At 56.4% G+C, this 25,309-nt stretch overlaps 1 protein-coding gene across 1 annotated transcript in view; it reads left to right on the top strand.

Annotated features, from left to right (window-relative positions):
- Positions 1-25,309, top strand: part of CACNA1I (calcium voltage-gated channel subunit alpha1 I) — a gene marked incomplete at both ends in the record, with an annotated part of 105,688 nt that overhangs the window by 27,459 nt on the left and 52,920 nt on the right. Inside the window, one exon of the mRNA XM_079715035.1 lies at positions 11,662-11,759. Coding sequence (XP_079571161.1) covers positions 11,662-11,759 — 98 coding nt within the window. The remainder of the gene's footprint in view (positions 1-11,661; positions 11,760-25,309) is intronic.

A 25,309-nucleotide genomic window follows, 5' to 3' on the forward strand; every position in this document is an offset into this window, starting at 1 on the left:
CCTGGTGGCGCAGTGGTTGAGAGTGTGCCTGCCAATGCAGGGGACACGGGTTTGTGCCCCGGTCCGGGAGGATCCCGCATGCTGTGGAGCGGCTGGGCCCATGAGCCATGGCTGCTGAGCCTGTGCGTCCGGAGCCTGTGCTCTGCAACGGGAGAGGCCACAACAGTGAGAGGCCCACGTATTGCAAAAAAAAACCCAAAAAACAAACAAAAAAAACCCTCTCCAAGAATTCTGATGACTGGTGTCTGTGGTGGGGTTGAGCCAGGGCTCTAGGGCTGGGCTGTAGGGACCTTTCCAGAATGAGGCCGAGCCAGAGCCCTTGCCAAGTGCATGGCTGGTGTGGGCCCCGCCTTGGAAGAGTGCAGGGAACAGTAGTGGCCTTGAGTCTGATGTCCCTTGAAAGCTTCTGGCTATGATGGTATCCTGGAAAGGACCTCGGTGTAGAGAATGGAGCGGCTGAGGGATGAGAGTGAGCAGATGAGGAATGTGCAGCCTCCCCAATCCTCAAACATATGTGCAGCTTTGTACCCTTTCTTAGTGCTCCCCAAAATCCAGAGAGTGACAGGATTACTGGGGCACATGTTAAAATATAGATTCTTGGGCCTCACCCAAGGGATCTAGACCCAGCAAGTACGGAGGGCCTAGGAATCTGCATTATATGCAAATGCCCAGGTGGCCCTGCTGCAAGTGGGTCTAGTTCATTTGACCCTCACAGAGCCCCTCATTGGGAGTGCTTCAAGTGGAGAGCATGCTTCCCAGTTCTGGAAGCTGCAGGAAGGGGGAGAGGCATGGGGAGGGCTCCATCTCTGATCTGTGTCCAGGATCTGAATTAATGCTCATGACAAGCAGATGTGCTGTGTCAACGGAACAGTGGGGACTCCTTGTAAGACTTTCTATCATCGTTAATAATATTAACACAAATAGCAGTAATGTCTGGAACTCTGCACCTTGGCCAGGGAGGGAGAAGGAGAGGCTGGACCAGGATCTAACCCACCCTGGAAACAGCTTCTCCCGAGAGTGCGTGGGGAACAGCTTCTCCAACCTGACTCTTACAGGCTCTCGGGAAACAAAATGTCAGTAAGAATTGTTCCTTATCCCTGGACTAGAGCTTTCTAGGAAGATCAGGCAGACATGTCCCCTCTGTGTTGCTTGCTGAGAGTTCCTATTGTCCAAAGTGCCCCATCAGTGGGACTTTAAAAAGCAAAGGGAATTGAATCCTCTTAGGCATTATCCAGGTGATAAAAATAAGAGCATCTACTGTGTGCTGAGTACTCACCTTGGGCCTGATGCTGTGCATTATCTGGCTTAATCTTCAGACTAGCTCTGCAAGGGAGGGACTGTGGTCAGTTCCATTTCACAGATGAGGCACAGGGACAGGGAGTGACCTGCCCGAAGTCATGGACTGGCAAGGGACAGAGTCAGGAGTTGAACCCAGGCAGCTTGGCTCCATGGGCTGGGATCAAATCCTGTCTGTGTAACTTGCTGGGTGTATTTGTCAGGGATGCATTTGGCTGCAAGTAACAGAACATATGACCAACAGTGACTTGTGAAAATCCTGGGGTGTTTTGTCTGACATAACATGATGTTCTGAGGTCAGTGGTTACCAGTGATGTCTCTGTGATGTGGGGGCTGATGTCCTTGTGATTTTCCAGGTCTTTCTTTCATGGTCACAAGGTGGCTGTTGAAGCTGTGGGCATTGTGTCTGCACTGAAGGCAGGAAGGGTGAAGGGAGACAGGGCTATGCCAGCTGCACCTGCCTACTTGGATCTGGAAAACAACATTTTCTTTTCTAGATCCTTCCTCTGTCCCAGCATGCTTGGCCAGACTGGATCTCTTGGCCATCCTTAGCTGCAAGGGAAGCTAGGAAAATAGAAAACATCATTGAATTTGGGTAAATCAACCAAGAATCGTTCCCTGGGGCCAGGCAAGATTGGAAGACGAGAGAATGTGTATTGGGTGGGCAGCTCTCCGAGTCTGCCACATGCCTCTCCTAGGGTCTGAGTTTCTTCGTCTGCTCTTGGCCAAAGCTGTGACCCTACCATGTCTCCAAGTCCTGGTTGGAGCCTTGGGAGCACTACCTGGGCTGACTGTGGGTGCACATGATCTGTTGAGAAATCTAAAGTCAATTACCAACCTGTGTAAGCTCCACAGAGGCCCATGCCCGCCAGCAGACCCGCTGTGGCTACCAGCATCAGAGAGTCACCACTGGGCTGTTTTCAGAAGCCTTTACTGCTGGCCTCCCTCCTGCACGGCTCTGTGTGCGTGATCTCTGGGTCAGGGAAGCACTCCATGTGTCAGCAGGCCCAGGGCATCCTCCTGGCTCTGCCACTGACTTTACACTCTGCTTTATCCTGGGCTCTACAGGTCTGTCTGCTCCAAGGCCTGCATGCTGTGGGGCAGGGCTGAGGCTGAGGCATCGACCTGGAGTCCCTGGAGCCTGGCCCTGAGCCAGCATGGCAGAGAGGCTCCATGACATGTTTGTTTTGTATCTTTGTGCCCAGTCACTGCAGAGTTGGGGGATCTGGAGCCATTTTCTTGTAGCCGAACTGGCCCTTGGGTGGGTGTGGATCTGGGAAGGTTCCAGGGAGAATCCTGGTGTGGATGATCTTTCATTTGCATATGGAGAAAAGTGGGAGGGAGGGAGAGAGTGATGATCACTGCTCTGGTCCGTTTCCATGGAAACAGGTGCTAGATGTCATGGAGGGTGGGGTAGGGGGTAAATCACCAGAGATTCTCAGGCTACAGGTTGACAAGCCAGACACCAAGTCAATCATAAATCATTCAGAATTCTCTCAGTTATATGGACAGGAACCTGCCGAACCTTGTTTAAGGGAGTTTATCATCTCCTTTACTGAAAGTCGAGGGGTCTCTGACTTCAGGACACGCTTAATCCAGAATCCTGAAAGATGTCACCAGGCAGTGTGTCCTCCCGTCCCATAGCTCTTCTCATTCTTCTGTGTCGACCTCCATCCATGGCAGCTTTCCTCTAAGTGGGGGGATGGCGGCGGGCAGCCCGAGTGCCCAGCCTCCTCCCTCTGGTTCAACAGAAAGACACCTTTGCTTTCTCAGCCACTCCAACGAGGGCGGAACAGAGCCTCCTTGGCTTGGATTGGCATGTGCTCATCCCTGAACCAATCACTGTAGCCTAAATGCGGTAGCACTCTGATTGTCCAGACCTAGGTCAAGACCCACGCCCTGGCGCTGGGTGTGGGGTCGACGTCTCTCATACCACGTGGCCTAAGAGTGGGGAGGATGGACTTGGAAAATCCCAGGACTGTTACCCTACAAGCAGAGAAGGGTGCTCTAGGTAGGCACAAGCCACTGCTGATTAGGTGGGTTACCAGAACTAAAGTTTCCTGACTGGGCTGGGCTCTCTTACATCCCCACAGTCCAGAGAACTTGGGGCTGTTAACCTCATTTCCCAGATGGGGAAATGGAGGCTCAGAGAGATTAACAGCCTGCCTCAGGTCACACAGCCCGTATGGACCAGATCTGGGATGTGCTCAGGTACAACCATCCCCAGAGCCCATGCTCACTCACAATATGAAGGGTTTTACCTTTTCAGAGGCCAAAATATTCTAGCTGATCTCCCCTGGAGGACTTGGGCAGCCTCACCAGCTCTCAGAAGGATGTGGGGTGAGTCTCGGAAGAGGGACCTCTCCCTCAAGCTGTGGTAGAGCCAAAAGAATCTCTGTCTGGTTTCCAGCAGCTACGCCCAACTACCGTGGTGCCAAGACTACCCTGGCGTAAGGGAGCTGAATTTTGTGGGAGGCTCATCAGAAGGCATATATGCTAAAAAATTATATATTGTTGTTTGCCTGAAGTTCAGACTTAACTGGGCATCCTGTATGTATCTGGCAATTCTACCCAGAGATAAAGTCACTGGAGTGTTGTCACCTGAGTGGAGCCTTGTCGAGAGAAGGTCCAGCGTCTCCTACTGCTGAGGCCCCCAAATTCTTTTGTGGCCCTCGGTTCCCCCTTTACTCTGAACTTGGCCTGAGTTGGTTTCAGTGCATCAGTTTCTTTGTCCAGCGGGCTAAAGAAACCCTGTTCTTCTGGTCTCATAGGATTTGTGTGAGGATATATGGGTAAAAATGACCCATAAATCATAACATGCTGGCCAAAGTCAAGGGTTAATGTTATCACTCCCTAATTCTCTCTTTCCATTACTTCCTTCCTCTCTGCCTCCACTGAACACCTACTATGTGCTGGGTACCAGCCTAGTAGCATAGGCTGGTGGTCTAGTTATCAAGCAACGCAAGCCTGAGTCATCACAGAACTGCCTCCTGACAGATGATCTGCCATTTCCAGCATCTCAGCTGCCTTTCCATCAGCTACATCTTACATTACATTTTAAGAAAGCCCCTGTGGGTCCCTTGTAAAGATTGAGGAAACACCCTATTTTTATCAGCAACACACAAGAATCATCTCCTGGGAGGGTTATTTCCTGGAAAGATGTTAAGTCTCAGTCATTTTATGGTGCTTCTTGTCAGCTCCAAGCTTCTTTTTTTTTTTCTGATCTTGTCCCTCAAGTTATTTGTTTGACAAGCTGACAAGGGAGCCACCTCCAAGCCAGGCCCTGGGCCGGGGGCTGGGGACTCAGCTAGGACTCTGAGCTAGCCCCTGAGGAACAGGGGCAACGACAGCACCCCTCAGGGCCAGAGGTGCCCTAGTAGAGACACAGTGGGACACAGAGCAGGAGAGTTCAGTTCTGCCCGGGGGTGGGATCTGGACAGCCGGGAAGGGCACCACAGGTAGAGGCACTGGCGAGAGCGAAGGCGTGTCGGCTGGAAACAGCATGGTGCACTCTGGGAAACTGAGATGGGGGGTGTCCCTGGACTGCAGGGCAAACGGTGGGCAGTGCTGCGGTCATGGTCAGAGAACTTCCGGAGGCCCTTACTGCCTGGGCTGTCCCCAGCAGGAGGTGGGATCCAGGGAAGGGTTTAAGCAGGCATCATGTGATTCGTGGGCCCGTGTGAACCGAAGCAGCACATGAGGCTGTGATATAATAATAGCTGGCTCTTTCTTGTGCCAGGCCCTGTCGTAGGCACTGAACCCATATGTGAACGCATTTCATCCTCCCCACAACCCCATGAGGTCAATTCAGTGACTTGCCCAAGGTCACATGGTGCACTAGCAGCAGAGCTGTGGTTGGAAGCCAGGCTCCGTGCTCTAACCACGGGGCAGCACTGCCCCCGTGGATGTTGGCTCTACTCCACGTGCTGCTGATCCAGTTGCCTGGTACTTACTGGCCACCTGGCCAGCTGTGGGAGGTGCTCACGCCTGGCCTGATGACTGATGAGGTGGGGAGGGGTCACGCAGAGTTCTTGGGTCCCTCACTACTCAGCTGGGTGACCCGGGCTCTGTCTGAGCCTCAGCTTCCTCATCTGCGTTGGGCGCCGTAATCCCACCATGGGAAGGGGTGTGAAGTGCTTGGCACATGCTGAGTGCTCCAGAAACCCTCTGAATCAGCAGGACTCTGAGTTGCCAGTGACAGAAACCCAACTCAAATGACCCCCAAGGCCCAAAGGGCAGGTACTGGCTCATGTGCCTGGGAAGAATAAAGGGCAGCTCTTCGATTCGGGTGCAGCGGGAGGGAGTGCTCGAACCATATGGTCAGGATCCTGCTTCTCTCCAGTTCTGGCCTCAGCCTTCCTTTGTGTTGGCAAAACTCTCGGGCCACCACAGAGGCAAGATGGCCATTAGTGCCTCCGGGTTTCCTGATGGTGGCTTAGCCAGGAAGAGCACCTCTTCCCTGCAGTCCCAGCTCAAGGACTGGCTGCCCCTCATGGCCCATCCTGAGCCAGTCGTGGTGGCTGGGGAATGGCTGTCCACTGGTTGACCAGACCTGGGTCTCTGGGCCTGTCCCGGGAGCCAGGGGAGCTGGCAGTGGGGCAGGGTGGCACCTCAGCAGGAATCCATGGGGAGGGCCCTGGAGAGCAGATGTCCGCCCTGCCTGCCCACCCTGGCACGGTCCCCACCTCAGCACGGCCACATCCCAGCCCCTCTCCCCAGATGACATGCCACCCGGGAGCTGGGTGCAGTCAGCCTCCTCCTGGGGTGATGTCAGGACGAAAGTGCTCGCTTTAAAGCAAAATTACTTACCTAATTAGGCACTTGGGAGCTGGCAGGAGGCAGTGGGGGGGGTTGTTGATTTTTTTTTTAGACTTTTAGCACTGAAGCTGCACCATAAAGTAACTGTGTAATTAGGGATTAATTTCTCACTCCTGCAAGTGATGTCTTACTTAGGGCCTAAGGGAAGTCGGCCGGGTGGTTATTCACCCACAGAGCGGCCCTCTTCACCCTCTTTTTTTTTTCGAGGTGGGGGATGCTCCCTTAGCTTTCATCCAGCGGGGAGGAGGAGGAAGGAGGTGGAAGGTGGCTGCTTCTGTCACAGGCGTTCTTCATGCTGCGTAGATTCCCCGGGGGGCCGGCTCTGCGTGACGGGGCTGGAGCGGGGTGCGTCTGAGGAGAGAGGTGCCGGTCAGCATCCAGCCTCCAGCCGGTCAGGCGATGGATAATGCTGCAGCCCCGCCCTCACCGGTCCACGTCTGAGGCACACAGCCCGTCAGGGCCCCTGCTGGGACTGCAGCCCAGTTGCAGGGTAACCTGCTCATGACCAGCCCCTCGCTGGCTTTTCCCTCTCTGCTGCTCTCTCTCTGCCTCCTGGGATCACCCCCCAAATAAGCTGCTGCTCCCAAGCCCTTGGCTGAGTCTGCCTTGGGGGAACCCAAACTAGACAGGAGGTGTGAACAGAGTGTAGAAGGAGCCAGAGCAGAGAGGGTTGAATTCAGCCTGCCGTGCAGGGAGGGCGTGAGCAGGGCTTCACGGAGGAGGGCATCTTGAAGGATGAGAGCGAGGAGAACAGGCAACGTGCAAAGCAAAGGGGGCAGAGAATCGCGTGTTTGCTGAGCTCGGTGGGCCTGGCCTGGTGCCCGAGGTGCATGGACTAGGGGCAAGGGGTGGGGGGAGGGGGCCGAGGCCAGACTACAGGGCCTTGAAGGGCAAGGGGGAGCCACTGAGGGTTTAAGGCCAGGAGTGACACAGCTAGATTCGAGGTTTTTTTTTTGGTTGCATTGGGTCTTCATTGGTGCACACAGGCTTTCTCTAGCTGCGGCGAGCGGGGGCTACTCTTCATTGCAGTGCCTGGGCTTCTCATTGCGGTGGCTTCTCTTGTGGAGCACGGGCTCTAGAGCACGTGGGCTTCAGTAGTTGTGGCACGAGGGCTCAGTAGTTGTGGCTCGTGGGCTCTAGAGCTTGGGCTCAGTAGTTGTGGCGCACGGGCTTAGTTGCTCCGCGGCACGTGGGATCTTCCAGGACCAGGGCTCGAATCTGTGTCCCCTGGATTGGCAGGCGGATTCTTAACCAGTGCGCCACCAAGGAAGTCCCTAGATTCGAGTTTTAGGAGGTTTGGACTAACGGAGGATGGGCCGTGTGGAGAGGAAGCAGGGGGCTGCTGCAGCTGTCAGCAGGGAGGGCTGGGTGCTGGAGCTGTCAGCAACTGTCCCACGTTGGGCTTGTCGGTGCACGGTCACCGTCAGGACAGCGTGATCCCAGGGCAGAGACTTAAACCCGCAGTTCCTACCTCCCGGCTACTTGCCCAGCCCCTCTCTCCACGGTCTTGTCCAATGTCCAGCTTTCTATCCTCTTCCCCTCAGGGAATGAGAACTACTGGATTCCTCACTGCACACCTGCTCTTTGCTCTTTATCACTGAAAGCATTTACAGCTGGTCTTGCTCCCCCAGATGGGAGATGCGGCTGCAGCACGACACCCTCCCCCGCCACCCTGATAGGTTCATGAAATATAGAAGAGAGAGTTGGGACCTGGGAGAAACGTTTAGGAGCTGAGATCCCGCCAGCTACATGGTGCAGCCAAAAAACAAACAAACAAAAAAACCCCCCAAAGCCAAGGTCGTTCATGCTAGAGAATGGACTTGAGGAAACGGGGAGGGGGAAGGGTAAGCTGTGACAAAGCGAGAGAGTGGCATGGACATGTATACACTACCAAACGTAAAATAGATAGCTAGTGGGAAGCAGCTGCATAGCACAGGGAGATCAGCTCGGTGCTTTGTGACCACCTAGAGGGGTGGGATAGGGAGGGTGGGAGGGAGACGCAAGAGGTAGGAGATATGGGGATATATATATATATATAGCTGATTCACTTTGTTATAAAGCAGAAACTAACACCCCATTGTAAAGCAGTTATACTCCAATAAGGATGTAAAAAAAAACTAGAATATATATTTGCCAATGAAAAACTTAAAAAAAAAAAGAAAAGAAAAGAACTTAGTGACTCGTCGCATTTCTCCTTTTGACTCAACTGCCAGGAAGCTCAGAGCTAAGATCTTGACACTAAATTCTCCCAGAAATTTATCTTGAGGGCTTTTCAGTGGGGACCCTGAGGGTGGGCTGCAACTGATTAATTCTTAGGGGAATTTTTGTAGTAGAGGATCAAGTCAGAGGTGAAGGGAAGGGACTGGGTCACTGTGTTGCTCTGGGTCTGCCCGGCTGTGACTGCTTAGTCCCCTTCAGAGATGGGGACAAGAGTCAGATCAGCCTCCCATGAGATGGGGTCTAGGAGGAGTTCAGACCCTAAAGCTTACTGACTCTGGGTAACTGTGGGCCTCGGTGACACCCAGCCATAAGTTGTATCTCACTCAGGACCCAGAGGCCGGCCCCCTGCCCCACTTATTTTAGAGAAAGGAAGGTGAACCTGAATCCTCGCCACGGGGCCTGACTACACAGCGCCTCTGTAGTTTCCCATTCTTGCCTCCCAGCCTGTCCTGGGGCAGGGGCCATGGTGGGTGCCCCTCACTTAATTAAGAACCAATAGTCCCAGACGGTGGGCTATGGGTTCCTTGAGGGGGGATGGAGGGGCACAGAACCCGTGTGGCAGAGTGGGACGGGAGAGTAAGGGACCAGGCAGGATTGTCCTGAGGGCTCCTGCAGCAGGCAGGCCCTGGTGTGGCTCTTAGCCGTGGGCCTGGCCTGGTTCAGGGCAGTAGGGAGAGGGATGAGGTGGGATCTGAGAAATGTAGAGGGGGCTCGAGCAGGTTAACGCAGGTAACACACACAAGAGGCCCTCAAAAACCATTCGCTTTTCTGTCTACCCATCGTCTGTGAAGCATCTATTTATTTCTGTGGTGAAACTTCACGGGATGGGAAGAAATCCTGGGCTGGCATTTGATGGATCTCGGCAGGTGTGCCCAGGGGCTCCGGGGACGTAGTACCTGGGTGGGTTCAGTCTTGCGTGGGCTGGGATCTCCCACCTCCAGCACACCCAGCAAAGCATAAAGCGAGCCCACTGGCAGGAGGGAGAGAACCAGGCAGAGAAGGAACAGGGTCTGTGTTTGAGAGGCTGGGGCCTGGGGGCGGGGCTGCCTGCCATGGGGTGGCTCTCCTAGGCCTGGTGTGTGTGTGTGTGCGCGCGTGCGCATGTGCACGCCAGTGTGAGAGCCTGTTTGTGTGCCCGTGTGTGCTGCCCCCGCAGTGCCTCCATCACACACATCTCCCTGGCTGCCTGGAGAGCTCTTTCTACCAAAGACGAAAATGACAGTTTGGCTCACCCACACCCGGAATCCTTACGCCGCTCCACACCCTCGGCGCCCCCTTTCCAGCTCACCCACTGCCCCTGGGCACCTCAGCCCTCACCCTCTCTGCCTGGCTGCTGCCCCCCCTGCCCCCCCTCCTGCCCCCTCCTCGGGACCCCTGGTCTCTGTCTCCAATTCTTAGGTCTCTGTCACTTTTTTGTGTGTTTGTGGTACGCGGGCCTCTCACTGTTGTGGCTTCTCCCACTGCGGAGCACAGGCTCCGGATGCGCAGGCTCAGCGGCCATGGCTCACGGGCCCAGCCGCTCCGCGGCATGTGGGATCTTCCCGGACCGGGGCACGAACCCGTGTCCCCTGCATCGGCAGGCGGACTCTCAACCACTGCGCCACCAGGGAAGCCCTCTCTGTCACTTTTTTTGTCATGTCCCTTCATCTGAATTTGGGCCCTGGTAGGAGTGAATGTGGATGAGGGTGCCCAAGGAGTGACTGTGTATGTGTGTGCGCACCAATGGTTGTGTGCAGGCGTTTGACTCTGTGTTGCATTTGTGTGTGTGTGTATGTGTGTGTGTGTGTGTGTGTGTGAAAAAGGAGAGAGAGAGAGAGAGAGCACACAAGCATGGGAGCCGGACCCTGTGCCCCAGAAAGCTGGGGGATGGATTGAGGCATTTCAGGGAAACGGAGCTTTCACTCAATTACTCTTCAAGCAGCGGGAGGGGGCGATGGCTCCACAACAATCGGGCAGGTTTGCATGGTGTGTAGGAACAGCCTTCACTTCCCGCTGATGGTGGTGACAGGTGGAGCTGGCGGCAGTGCCGGAGTCCCAGGGTGGCGGGCCCAGGTCCGGTGACTGGGATGTCTGGGGTCAGGCTGGGGCTGCAGGCCCCTGGGACCTGTCTTTCAAAGGGGGAAACGTGGGGGAGGTAGCAACTGAGCAGGAAGGGTCTGACGGACGTGCAGGAAACTACAGAGGGGACACCGGAGATCTGCCTCCCCTGGAGATCTGGGGAGGCCTCCTGGAGGAGGCAGACTGGAAGGGGAGGGGGACCTGTTTGGTGAGGCCCCGAGGACGAGAACTAGGGCAGTGGTGAGGGCTCCAGTGCTGTCTTTGCTTTTCGATCTCTCCCCTGCCTGAGTGCGGACGCCTGAGGGTAGGGGCCGGTCTGAGTCAGCACCTAGACTGGCCTGGTTCAACATGGACACAGGTGTGGAGAAACTTCCAGGACTCCAGGGGCATCTGCACAGAACCCGAGGAAGGTTTCAATGGACAGAGATGATGGAGGCGTTGCAGGCAGAAGGGACAGTGGGAGAAAGGCCGGGAGTGGGCCCCGCGAGGCTGGAGCCGGCCGCCTTGCGTGCCCAGGAGAGAGGGGTTATTCCTGCAGACCAGGTACAGTTTGCGCCTGGCCTCGTTGAGCCGGCAGTGGAGCTGGGAGTTGGGGGGTGGGGGATAGGTGTGAGGCGGTGGAGGGGGGCAGAACTGGTGTGACTCCTGGATTGAGCCTCTACCCGTTTGCTGGGTGACCTGGGACACGTGATGTCACCTCTCTTACAGCCTCATCTCTTCATAAATCTGGGCGTCTAACACTGGCTTGGGGGGCCCCTGGGGACTTGGGGAGATGGAGGGACTGGGTCTCCACTCCGGCCTCTGCCCTCAGCAAAATCTTCGCAGATGCTGCTGCTGCTGTGACTGTGATGTCCAGTCACCGCCTGGGCTCAGCCTGGGGGCCTCTCGGCGGTTCCTCCGTTCTCCCCTCTGAGGAATGGGGCGAATCCTCCCTGTTTCAGAGGCTGCCCTGGAAGTGGGGGCAGGAGCTGCCTGGCACAGTGCTGGGCATGCAGTGGGGCCCCAGGGTCTCTGCCCGTCCATTCCCTCTGCCCCTGGCCGCATCTACCGGGACCCTCAGGGCAGTCCACGAGGTGGATGTCACCTGCGCTGCTTACAGAGAAGGAGACAGGCCCAAGGAGACAGCCCAAGGCCGAGGGCTGACTGGGGCCTAGCCGGGTTTCTGACCACTTTTCTTACCCTGTCCAGGCAGGCGTGGGCGTGGCTGGCCCGGCCGTGGCCCTGCTGTCCCCGTGCTCCGGGCCTCACTCTTCTCCCCTCTCTTCGCAGGATGGTCGAGTACTCCCTGGACCTCCAGAACATCAACCTCTCGGCCATCCGCACCGTGCGTGTCCTGAGGCCCCTCAAAGCCATCAACCGTGTGCCCAGTGAGTTGGTGCCCCCTGCCCTGCCCCAGGGCACTCACTCACTCAGCAGAGACAGACCGGCATCTCCCCATGCCAGGCCTGTGCTGGGCACGGGATCGTTCAGTGACCGGACAGATGTGGGCCCTGCTGCCAGGGGTTCAAGGGGCACTATTTGGGCCTGAAGATGCTGGAAGGTGGCCGTGGCGCCTCTGGGTCCCAAAAGGACTCGGACTGCAGCAAGTACTGGCTTTTTGGGGACAAGGTTCCTTGTGGGGGGGCTGGCAAGTTGGCAGGTGTGTGAAAAGAAGCTGCTTGGTTTGAGGGAGGGCGTCAAGCAGCATTCCACTGGGGAGGGGCTCCCAGACCCCCCACTTGTGCTGACTTGGAGCTCGAGCTCCCGACCCACCCACTCACCCCCTCCATAGGTTCATCCCCCACAGGTCCATCCACCCGCTCCCCCATCTGACCGGCTGCCCATCCATCTGTCGGCCCATCTAGTATCGAGAGTTTATCTGATAACAAAAAACCCTGACACCTGCCCAGAATCATACAGCTTTCAAAGCTTTTCATCTCTGTGATTTCTTCGGAGCCTTACCGTCCCCCTGGCGGGAGGTGGGTTAGTCTCATGAAAAACTGAGATGAAGGAACTGAGACTTGGAGACTTGAGGTTACTTGCCCAGGAGGTCTCCTGACTCTTTCCACTGCCCTGTGTCTGGAATGGGATGGGGATCTAGGGAAGGAGAGGGGGAGGGCCCTGCCTGCAGGGGGCTTCAGCCCTGATGGGGAAGGTCAGGAACTTTTATGAGCATCTACTCACCTCCTGTGTGCCAGGCTCTTGACATGCCGCTGGCTGACTTAACCCTCTGAACAACCTATGTGAGGCTCAGAGAGGTTAAGTGGCTTGCATAAGGTCACACAGCAATTCAGGGGCAAGGCAGGGATCTGAGTAGAGTTATGTCTGTCCTAAGCCCAGCTCTTTCCCTGGCTCTGTCTGACCCCTTGCGTCTCTTCCCTACCTGAGCCTCAGTTTCCCAATCTGCAGAAGGTGAGAGGGCTGATGGCACCTCATTCTCCACAGTCACCACTGACCCCACTCTGCCAATACCCAGGCTTGGGGCCTTGGGGGTCCCTGCCACTCGCCCTGCCCACCTCTCTACAGCCGTCCGCTGTGAGTGCCTGCGGGGCCAGCCTGACTCTGGGCTTGCAGAGCGTGTTGGTCAGCCTGGACAGGCCTGGCTGGGCAGTGGAGGCTGTGCTCTGGGATATTTGTGGAGCAAGGTGACCTGGGAGGGCAGGTTGGCACAGGTTGGGTGAATTACATAGGGGGTCCTGGAGTTCTGGGGTCTCAAGGTCGCAGATACAAGGTCACCTCCCCACACATGAGCCTTGATGTGATGGGAAACTCCAGGGGCCCCTGAGAGTTGCTGCGAAGGTCCTGAGGGAGGGGTTGAGAGATGGGGGTGGGGCTGGGGGTGAGTGAGAACCAAAGCTGTGGGAGAGGGTGGGGAGGAGCAGTTCAGCTGTATCACCTTTGCCCCTCCCACTGTCCTGGGGAGACTCCCTCGGGGGCAGGGAAGGGACATCCAGAGAGGCCATCCTAGGTGGCAGACTGTCTCTGTCCTTCCCACTTGCCACCAAGCCTAGAAGTCTCCTTAAAGATTAACTTGTTCAAAACCATCTTTACCCCTTTTAACAAATGTGGAGAATGAGACCCAGAGAGGGCCATGACCGGCCCAAGGTCACACAGCAGGTTAATGGCAGGGACTAAACTGAAGCCTGTTTCTAACCAGCCCACCTTGCCCAGGGGTGCATGTTCCTCTCTCTCAGGCACCACCTCCTACTGGGAAACTGACCACAAGGCAGACTTTGTTCCCTCAGCGCCCAGAACTATGCCTGGTGTGTGGAAAGTGCTCAGTAAATAGGTGTGAAGTGGACCCGCTGGCCAAGTTTATCGAGTAGCTGTTCTGTGCAGTCAGTGCTCAGACGGAGGGGTGCCGGGCATGTGGAGCTTATGGGGGTGCAGGGAGGGGCAGAGTGGGGGGCTCTGGGGGCCTGAGGTGGAGCCTGAGCTGAGACCCAGTGGAGCGTGGGGATTGACCTGGCAAGGGAGTGTTTTAGAAACGCCTGGCAGAAGTGAAGGAGTGGACACAGAGGACTGCTCTGGTAATGTGGGTGAGCCGTGGCCAGGCCAGGCAGGGTGGAGAGGAGCAGGTGGGCAGAAGCCCTGGTCCCCACCCTGGAGAGTCACGGAGGAAGCCCAGCGTCTGGCCTGGGCAACCTCAGCAGGGAAGGCACCGGGTAGGGGCCGCATCTTTCCTGGGCGCCCCCTCAGTGCTCCCCATTTCTGCTCCAGGGGAAGGCAGGGGTTGCCCTCAAGAAGCAGCCACCGTGTGGCCACTGTCACGCTCCTAGCCATGCAGCCCACAGGCCCGGTACCCTTTCCAGAGATGCAGGTGCATGTGTCGGGGTCACACAGGGGCGTTTGTACACGATCCTGCATTCTGCACCCCCCGTCAGGTCTCGGGATCTGACAGGCATGGGAGCAGCGATGTGACAGGACATTTCAGAAGAGATGGTCTGGGTGGGGGGCAGACAGGATAGACACACAGGGTATGGGCCTCTCTCTCTGGGTGGGTTTCTGTACACTTGTGCGTGTGGGTGTGAGGGTCTCTGTATCTATGAGAGACCATGTGCTGTATGTATATGTGTGTGCACGTGTGCGGGGTGTGGGCCCATGTTCCTCTCCTCCCTGCCCTTTTCGCCCTCTCTCGCTGCCCGCGTGAGGAGCTCATCTGCAGCTCCTGGCTGTAGGGGTCACTTCCAGGTCCTCAGAGCCAGTCTGTTCACTTCTCTGGAGAAGGGCGGGGTTGGACCCTGCGCTCCTGGAGGTTCCGATTTTGGAGGCTGGGTAGCCCCAAGGGCCCAGAGAGGAGTTCGGGTCTTTCCTTAGGGGCCTCTCTCCTTCTAATAGGCTTCGCTGGAAGGCCCAGGGTGGCCTGAGGTGGGCAGTTCTGTTTCCACTCTGAGCTGATTCCGCGTCTCAGCTGACAAGTGAATCTCAAAACTTGCTTTCTCAGAACCTGGAAGCACAACGCTCCAGGATCCAAAATATAACCGATGCGCCCCCCTGGAAAGGGACCTTAAGATAAGTCCATCTTCATGAACAGCTTGATTAACAGGAGCCTCAGGCTGTTGGAGCAGGTCCTCTGATCCAGACCCTCATCTACAGAAGGGGCAGCGTCCTTCCCAGGTGCCAGGAGTTCTGCCCAGGGTCACTGGGGAATGAGTGGCATGGGGGGTGGGGCGGGCACAGAGTCTTAGAAGTGTCTCTTTGAGAAGTTTGGTTGGTTGCCTTCTTTTTTCCTAGATGTTTCCATGGACATTCCAGGTCCTCCCATTTATTTATCTTTTGAGCCGCTTCTGCCATGGGACTCCTTCAACAATAGCCTGTAGCTTTCACTTTGGCCACTAGATGGCAGGCTAGAGAACTGGGACTAGGCAAAGTGAAATTATGGTTTATTAATTGCAAAGCTGTGGAGAGGGGGGGTGGCTGCCTATAGTTTAAAAAGTAGTTTAAAAACACGACCAACCAGGAAGACTCAGTTGGTTTGTCAGGGGATGTAATTTCTGCTTCTTAGCTCTGCGGGGAGTCTGCTGTGTGACCTGGGAAGCCCCTGGCTGTCTCTGGGCCTCAGTTTCCCTATTTGCACAAAGGAGGAGGAGGGACTGATTAGATGTGTGGTTCTGACTTTGTCCAGGATGGTTGGGGCACCTGGGAGTCGTGATGCTCTTTACAGAAACTCGTTAAAAATACGTCCCTCCACCCTACTCCTGCCAGGTCTGTCCTGGCCACTGAACCATTGGTGGATAAAGGGCAGGAGATAGTGCATGGGAGAAGGTTAGGGAGGGAGGGAAGAAGCACTAGACTGCCAGTCAGGAGGCTGGGTTCTGGTTCCTCGCTATGTGACCTTTCATAAGTTGCTATCCCTTTCTGGGCCTTGGCAAGATGGGGCTGGATTATCTCTGAAAGTGCCCCCTGCTGGCACCAGCGGACTCCAGGCCTCACCCAGCCTATACACCCCTCAATCAGCTGCAGTGCCTCCCAAAGCCCATTGGCCAAGCCATTTAAATATGAAAAGTGCTTTTTTCTCCAGTAAGAAACTAGGGCAGTTACTGCTAAAGCCTGAGCCGGCTGAGTCTGAGCTGCTGGCCCACATCTGCACCCTGCCACTGCACACACCTGCCCAGTCTGTGGAGGGGGTTGGGAGGGAGGCCTGGGGAGCTTGGGGGTAGCTGCTGGGGATGCTGAGCCTCTCCTGGGCCCCTGCCCCCTTCCTGGAGCTCAGTCCAACTAACAACCCCTGGGTCAGCAAGAAGCCACCTCTGTGCAGGGGCCTCTGGGATGCGGCTGGGCTGGGCAGGGCCCAGGGACAGGGAGGCAGAGCTGACAGTGCTGTGGGTGAGGCTCCTGTCCGGCCCCAGCTGCAGGCAGGACTGGAGACTTACTCTGTGCTGACAGGCCCCGGTTCTAGTCCTTTCACCTGCCCGTTGTGGGATGCTGGGCCTCTATTTCTCCAACGATAAGATGGGGTTAATAATAGCAATTTCCATATGATTTTGTAAGGATGAAATGCCCTCATGTGTGTAGAGAGCTTAGCATGGAGCCTTGTATGCAGTAAGTGGCCAACAGGTGCTACTATTATGAAGAAGGTGCTGGGAGCATTGCGGGTGGAAGGTGGGGGCATCAGGACCTCTTCGCAGAGGCTGGTTTTGGAAGATGCTCAACAAGGACACAGAGGGCTGGGGAGGGTGGTCCCTGCAGACGGAGTGGAATTGCATGTGCCAAGGTGGAGAGCAGGAGCTGTCTTGGGAACAGTGGGGCTGGGCAGAAGACTGCATGTCATGGGGAGGTGGGAGGTGAGCATTCCACATCTTCTAGGGATTTCCTAATAATGATAAATGGCTGAAATTTATCATGGGCTGTATCATTTCACCTTCATAACAGCCCTAGGATGTTGGTACCATTGTGATGCCCACTTTACAGATGGGGAAACTGAGTCAGAGAGAGGTTGACTAACCTGACCAAGACCACACAGCTGGCCAGAGCTTTTTGCTCCTTTTCACAACCTCCTTCCTTTCCTTTTAGTGTGTAGGCATCTCAGCCTCCCACTCCATCTGCAGGGCATCAGGAAAGACCCCTGCCCACATCCAAGGTCAAAGTAGAAAGGCCCTGTGGGTTGAAGTAATGCCCTCAAGGCCCCTTCTCTTCCCATCTACCCCCAAGTTTGGTGTGCCCCAGACCTCTGAACGCCTTTCACTGTCAGGATGCAGAGTTCTCGTGGTGCCAGGCCCCAAGCAGCCTGAGGGGGATGAGTCAGGGCAGGAAGAAAGATGGCGCAATGGTTAGTGCAGAGCATGGTGTCTGAGTCACCCTGCCAGCATTCAAAGCTTGGTCCTGTGTTAATTAGCTGCAGGACCTGGGGAAAGATTCTTCTCTTGTTTCGGACCCCTGTCTGCACAAGGGGGATGGCACACAGCACCTTCATGTGGGTTAGTCTGCAGTGCCAGGTGTAGAACATGTGCCCTGTGAACTGCCCCATCCCTGCCCTTTTCACAGAGGGAGGGTCCCAGTGTTTGGGCTACAGACTGCTGCATCCAGAGCAGTTAGACCAGGGTTAGTGCCTGGGATCTTGGCCAGTGGCTCCACCTCTCGGACCTCAGTTTCTCCATCCATAAAATGGGGTCCCAGCCCTTCCTCGCTAGACTGTGGGGCAGCAAAACATCCTTATGACATCTGCTCCTAGAAGGTGCCCAGTGAAGGTGCAAACACCGTACGTTGATCACGTGGGGGTCTCATACTCCGCATCTATTGGCAGTGGGGCCGGGGGACCTTGAAACAGAGCTTGCATGAGAATCTCAGCACTTCCACTCTGTACGTGTGTTTAATGGGACTTGGGGTGCAGGACCTTGGACTTCAGACTGTCTGTCCTTGGATCCCACAAGGGTCTCCCAGCTTCCCTGAGGAAGAAAGGTCTGGCAGCCCCCAAGGAAGGAAGGGAGGGGAGGAGGAAGGTGGGGAAAGAAGAGAGAAGAGGCAGTGGAGGGCCCCAATTTCCCCAGGGCTGCTGCCTTTCAGAAGAGGTGAGGGTGGGCGGGAGAGCATCTGGCCAGAACATCTGATGAGAACCTGGCTCGGGAACGGTAAAGAGCAGCCAGGACTGTGAGAGGAGAGATGCTTGGGGTGGGGGTGGGGTGAAGGTAGCCCCCCCTACTGCCACCTCCTCCGCCGGGGTCAAGTTCTATTCTACAAATCAGGAAGGAGTGATTCGTGGACAGGACACAAGATTAAGGGAGAGAGGCACTGTGTATGCATTCATTCACCCATTCATCCAAGCATCCGTTCATCCACAGTAGCATCCACTAAGGGGCAATGGGGCCAGGCCTTGGGTCAGCTGTGGGGTCATAGAGAAGACTCAGATGCAGCCCCGTCTCCGTAGGCAGACACTCAAGCCAGAAGCTCTGGGCCGGGGGACGTGTGCTCTAATGGAAGCATCAGGGCCGAGGGGGAGGGCCACCAACGACGTACTTTGAGGAGGCTTCAGAGAGGAGGGGGCACCCGACGTTTGAAGAATGAGTAGGAGGGCAGCAGGGGCCCCAGTGGGGGGGGACTTCAGTGGCACAGGACCAGGCCCACCCTCTAGGGAGTGAGCCCTGACAGCCTTGGGGAGGAAACCAAGGCCTCCCCTGAGGTGGAGGGTGCAGGGCTGCAGACTCCTTGCCTGGGGATTGTTTCTTATCTCAGGAGTGGGCACTGAGGGCCCTCTTCAGCCCACAGGCCCCTCCCAGGCTGGGCTGGGGCCAGTAGCTGTGTCCTCGGCAGCCCAGCCGTATGCTGCCTGGCCCGGCCTCCCGGTACCCACTGTGCCCCTGATTAGTTGGCGCTGGCCACGGCAGAAGCAGCACACGGCCTCTCCTGGCTGCTCAGCGCCCTCCGCTGACCTGGCCAGACCAGGCAGAAAGGGGAGCCCCCAGGCCAAGCACAGCCTCGGCGCCCCTTGCCCCGGGCCTGGCTCCCCTCCTTCTGGCTGCGGGCTGTGCGCCTGGCAGAGGCTGGTGCGAGTTCGGCTCTTTCTACTTGAGCTGGCCTGGCAGAGTGGCCCCGCTAATGTGGGCTGACAGTTCCTGTCTGCAGAGCGCACCCCGGACCCCCAGGGGAGATGCCTGTCAGGAAGCACACCCCCGTCTTCCTCCTGGCCCCCTACTGCCACCAGGGCCCTCTGCCTCGCTGCTGCCCAGCTTTCCTTAGGGCAGAGGGTCTGGTCTGGGGGTCCCTGGCGAGAAGCGGTGAAAAGCTTGAGCAGCTCCATCAGTTTGCCCACCTGTCATCCATCTCCCCCAGCTCCTGGCTTTAAATGCCACCTAGAGGCCATTTCTACCCTGATGCCACCCACGTGACGCTCCAGGCCATACTCCTCTCTCCTGAACCCCAGACCCTGAGATCTTACAAAGCGACTTCACATGGGTGTACACCACGCACCCCAGACTCCACCCATCCCCGCGGACCCCCGTCTTTACTGAGGGCTGCTCCGTGCCTCTAGCCTCAGGCCCCCAACCTCGGAGATGCCTGGGTTCCTCTCTACCGCCTGCATCCACATCCCACCCCTTGGCTCAACCTTCAAGATGTCTCCTGAACCCAGCCACGACCCCCTCCACTGCCATGTCATCTGGACCAGCCACATGTGCATTATCAGGATGGCAGGCGAGCGATGGCTGGGCCGGGCCAGGCAGGGTGGAGAGGAGCAGGCGGACGGAAGGCCCTGGTCCCCACGCTGGAGAGTCACGGAGGAAGCCCAGCGTCTGGCCCAGGCAATCTCAGCAGGGAGGGCACTGGGCAGGGGCCGCATCTTTCCTGGGCGCCCCCTCAGTGCTCCCCATTTCTGTCCCAGGGGCTCCCCTCAGGAAGCAGCCACCGTGCGGCCACTGTCACCCTCTTGGCCATGCAGCCCACAGGCCCGGTACCCTTTCCAGAGATGCGTCCACATGTGCCAGGGTCACACAGGTGTGTTTGTAGACCATCCTGCAGGCTGGGGCTCCTCATGGGGCTCCTTCTTCCTCCCTGGCCCACACCGTCCATTTTCTCCCCAGCAGCTGGGAGACCATGTCTCTCTTCTGCCCACAACACTCAGAGTGAGTTGAAGCCGGAGTTTCACATTCACCTGCAGGCAGCCCCGTTTCCCTCCCGTCTTTGCCCTGGCTGTTCCCTCTGCCTGGAGAGCTCTTCCCAGAGCTGTGCACACAGTTGCTCTACGCATCTTGCTGGAGTGGCCTTTCCTGGCCCCCATTTTATACCAGCCTGACCCCCGGCCCCAGCCTGGCCCTCTCCATCTCCTCCCCTATTCTAGTTTTTGTGTTCGTAGCACTTACCACCCAACAAATGAGGAAATGTACTTACTTATTATGTTTGCTGTTTCTCTGTCTCTCCCTACCCCTACCTAGAATGTGTGCTTCACAAGGGCAGGGGATTTGGGGGGTGTGTGTGTGTGTGTGTGTGTGTGTTTCTGTGGTTTAGGCCGTGCTGCGTGGTATGCGGGGTCCTAGTTCCCGGATCAGGGATGGAACCCTTGCCCCCCGCAGTGGAAGCTAAGAGTCTTAACCACTGGACTTCCAGGGAAGTCCCTTTTGTGTGTTTTTTTAAACTGATGTATCCTTAGAGCTTAAAACAGTGCCTGGCACGTAGTAGGCCCTCACTAAACATTTGTTGAACAGATCCATCCACTCAGCCATCACTCCTACATTCGTTCAAGCTGCCCTCCTCGGAGGGGCCACTCTGTGCCAGGCCCTGGGCTGGGTTGGAGGATGCAGAACACCCCTGGTGGGCCTTGCCCTCCTGGTTTCCGGTGGGGAGAGGAGGGCAGAGCTGTGATGAAGGCCGACAGTGTACCAAGTGCTGTGATGGAGGGAGGATGGGGCTGTGGCAGCTCATTGCAGGAGCACGAGCTCAGCCTGGGGACCAGAAGAGGCGACCACACAGCTGAGCTTTAAAAATGGAGGAGAGATGGACTTCTGGGCAACTTTGAGGGCCCGGTGGTGACCCAGAACCTGGGCTTTCCAGGGACTGGAAGTGGGTCAGTCTGGCTCCAGCATGGACCCCGTCCTGCCGTGGGAAGTGCACCTGGCATTGCCCCTGGCAGCACAATAGCAAAGGAACCCTTGTGGCAGAGAGTGCGGGGCGGTGTGAGTGGGGGCAGAGTGTGTGCAGAGGTGGGGAGTCAGGGTGCCGGGCGCATCTGCTGTCTGGCTGGAGCAGCAGGTTCAGGTGTGGCGTGGAGGGCATGGGGAGTGAGACTTGGGAGCTAGACTGGAGCCCGGTTGTTGGGGCCTGTGAGGGGGGGATGGGAGGCAGTTGGGATGAGGATTTACACTTTCCCCACGGGGGTGGCTGGGCTGCTGGAGGCTTCTAACTTTGGGGGCACCCCACTCTGAGGTGTCCTGGCCTTGGGGTGTTCCTGAGGCTGGACAGGAACCACCGTCCTCTTCTGTAGATGAGGCCGCTGGGGCCAAGAGAGGGCAAACTCTGTTTCAAGGATGCCCAGCCAGGACTGGGACCCAGATGTCCTGTTGTGGGTTGATGCCCTGGGTGCTCATCAGGGTAGGGGCTACATTGAATGTTCGGAGGACTCCGGGGTCCTCTTTCCCTTCTTAACTAGGGAAGCAGGGCCCTCAACCACGCTCATGGGTCGCCTGCAGCCTGACCTCACCAAGGCACACCTGGTCCCCACCCCAGGCTGAAGGCCTGAAAAGTCACACTGAGAGAGCAGAAGCAGGTAAGCTCATCCTGAGAGAGGAAAAAGGAGAGCCATGGGGGAACTAGATGCAGGAAGCCTTCCTAAGTATCTGGGAGTGAGAATCAGAAAAGACTGCCTGGAGGAGGAGGCTTTGGCTGGGGGACGGTTTGGACGCAGACGAGCAGGAAGGATGGTCCGAGGCAGGCGATGATGGGTCTTAAAGACAGTCTCTCTCTGTCTCTCTTTCTCTCCATCTCTGTTCTGTCTACAGTTCTCTCTCTGTTTCACTTTCTGTCTGTCTCTCTCTGTCTCCTGTACACAGTGCCAGGGGAAATGAGGGCAGAGTGGAACGATCGGATTTGCCTTAGCTAATTACTTACTTGACCGTGGGCATAGAAGGAGGATTAGCTGGGCTCTCACGGGGTCCTCCCTGGCTCCCTAATCGCATGGCCCCTGTTTCCTGGTGCGGAAGTGATGAACTCGTTCGGAGTCCCTAATTAGCTAATTATGTGGTGGCTCTGTGGCCCTGGGACTCCCCGGGCCCCAGGGGGGCTGTGAAGTGAGCTGCGGCCCAGCTCAGCAGAGGGTGGCAGGAGGGGAGGAGGGACCGGGCTGCCATTCAGGGAAGCCAGCCTGGCAGGTTCTCAGGAGCGTTTCAGAATTTCAATGTCCTGGAGAACTGAGAAATGTAATTAATTGAGCAACACAGGCTGGGCCCAGGGAGCAGGCATGGAGAAGCGGGGCTGGGATGATACGGAGCTGCCTCCTCCAGGCCTTTCTGATCTCACCCCTTCTCACAGCTGCCACCTGGCCCTCCATGCTTGCCTCCCGCCTCTGTCCTGTCCTCCAGGATTACTCCTTCCCCTTTAAAGCCCAGAGCTGATCAAGCGCTCGGCCTGTTTAGAAATCTGCCCATGGACCACCCTGACCAGCCACCTAACAGAGAGCCCCGCTCTCCTTAGACCCCCAAACACAGTCTGGATGCCCTCTCTGAATGGTCACCCCTCTGTGCCTTTGCCACGGCTCCTGGCATCCTGCAGGGCCCAGCTCGAGTCAGCCCCTCCAGGAATGTGCCTGGAGCTGCCCTCACTGCCCAGGCATGGTCCGTTTCCCCAACACTGTGGTCCCCTGACCCCCTGCTGGTAGACTGCAAGCTCTACCAGCAGGGGTAAAAAATGAGGGTGTAAAAAAATGAGGATTTTGGTTTCCCCATGTGCCCAGCACTGTGCCTGGTATGCAACAGTATTTATAAGTGTTTGATGAGTGAATGAATGATGGGGCATCAGAAAGGCCTGCAACTGACTTAACATTTGGATGGATTGCAGGGTGCTTGCTCTGTTTTCTCACTTCCCTCTTCTGCACACCCCCTGGCTACCCTGCAGTGGGGGGGGCAGATGTGGCAAGGTGGGCTATTGAGCCTTCACTCACCCTGGCTTGCTCTCAATTGGAGAGCAGGAGCTTGCAAAGGAGCCCCACTGCCTTTCCCAAGAGGAGGCTGACCTAGTTTTGTGGGGAGGGAGGATGGGGTGGGCATTAATTATTGATTGGAAATCACTCCATACAGAGCTCGTGATGCAAATCCCAAATAACTACACTCATTAATAACTACCTCAGGGGCTTCCCTGGTGGCGCAGTGGTTGAGAGTCCGCCTGCCGATGTAGGGGACACGGGTTCGTGCCCTGGTCCGGGAAGATCCCACATGCCGTGGAGCGGCTGGGCCCGTGAGCCTTGGCCGCTGAGCCTGCACGTCCGGAGCCTGTGCTCCGCAATGGGAGAGGCCACAACAGTGAGAGGCCTGCGTACCGCAAAAAAAAAAACTACCTCAGCCATCACCCCTGGAATAAATAAAAATCTGGACAGGGCCACTGTTCTCCTTGTCACCATCCTTCCATCCTCCCCTCTCCAATATTCCACTCCCTCCCTATGACTTAGCACATAATTCATTCACAAGCAGTCATTCAATAAATGTTGGCTGAGCCTCTGCTCTGGGCCAGGACCTGCTGGGTTCCAAGAACACTGAGGTGACACAGTCACAGGCCCTGCCCCCAGGAGGTTAGAGCCAAGTGGAAGAGACAGGAGGGTAAACAGATGACTACACACTAGGGTTAGAAGAAGATTGGATGTTGATGTAAATGGTGCCTCCAAGGTTGTGCAACCTGCACAACTGTACATGGCACAACTGTACATCTTAGGTCAGAGGTGCTGAGGTTGCCCGGAACAGAAGAGAGAGAGATGGGGTTAGAAAGGGTATGGGAAGTCTTCACAGAGAGAAAGCAGATCCTTAACTGAGCTGTGGTGGCTGAATAGAGGTTTGTCAGGCACAAAAGAGGTAGAAGAGTGTTCTGGAAAGAGGGAACAGCATGAGTAAAAAAGCATGGAGGTGTGAAATCCCATGGTAGCTTTATGGAACTTTAAATAATTTGATATTGCTAGACATAGGGTGCACACACTGGGGACAGAGGGAGGGAGAGAGGAAGATGAGGCTAGAGAGGTAGGCAGGGTTCACAGAAATCACAGGATCTTGCGGGGTGTGCACTCAAGTGTGACCCACCAGCTCTTGACACTCTTTGGGGCCACAGACACTTGTGTGGATCTTCTTCCCAGAAAAATTCATGGCATCATACTTGCATACTTTACAGCAATTCCATAAGGTTCATGGACCTTCTGTAGTCCTTCCAGGGACCTCCCCCAACCTGCCAGGGGTCCACAAACCACAGCTTCTGTAACTGATAAGAATGCCAGCAATTTTCATACATAGTGATGACATGCCCAGATTTGTGTTGTAGAGTGTGTTATCAGGAATCACTCCCTCTCTGTCCTGGGCTCTGCTTTCCTTGGGCTGGCTTCAACCCCAGGCAGGCATTATTCCCGGGAGGCAAATGGCCCCAGCAGCTCCAGGCTTAACTCCTCCCAGCTTGTAACCTCTGCAGAAAGAGAGCATCTCTTTTCCTGTAGTTCCAGCAGAAGTCTCAGTGCAGACTCTCATTGGTCCTGGATGGAGTCACGTGCTCATCCTGGACCAATCATTGAGGCTAGAGGAACAGGCTATGCTGATTGGCCAGGCCTAGGTCATGTGATCTCCATGTCAGCTCACCCAAACCACAGGACTGGAATGGGGGAATTGGTTCTGTTTTCATAGGACTGGGAAAGGGAGCTGGACAAAACTACAGAGGTGACCCACCTGTCTGGGGCTTGCATTCCTGCGGATTCTCCAGTGACTGGGTTGGCTGGATCTTCTTGAGGAGTCAGGAGGGAGTGGGTGACATGCAGACAGTTACTGAAGCTGTGCAGATGATGTCACCCAGCCTTGGGAGAGCTGGGTCCTTTTCACAGCTGGGGTACTGAGCCCACGGGGAGAGAGAGGGCATGGAGGGTGCAGGTGGGTCAGCCCAGGGCAGGAGGGGCAAAAGGGAAGGATGGGGAGATAGACGTGAAGGGTGGTAAGTGTGTGGAGCAGTGCCGGAAGCTGAGCATCTTCTCCACTTCCTCCGTGGGGAGGGAGCCCCGGAGTTTGCTGAGAGTTGGGTGTGGGCCCTGAGCTGGGGAATCTTTGTAGAGTGGTTGTTGTCTTCTTGGGCCCCTCTGCTGAGGGGCCTTATCCTCCAAGAGGGGAAGGGACTGGTTCATGTCCCACAGGTCCCAGAGGCTAGCAGGGTGAGGATTTGAACCTGAATCTCTCTAAATCAGAGGCTATGTGCTTTCCACAGGCTTTCCCTACCTGAGGCATTTCAGGATGTCAGACCTCCCCAGGAACACATGTTCTGCCCCCCTTCCCATGCCTGCCTG

Source organism: Hyperoodon ampullatus, assembly GCF_949752795.1.
Source record: "Hyperoodon ampullatus genome assembly, chromosome: 11".
Classification (NCBI taxonomy): Eukaryota; Metazoa; Chordata; class Mammalia; order Artiodactyla; family Ziphiidae; genus Hyperoodon; species Hyperoodon ampullatus.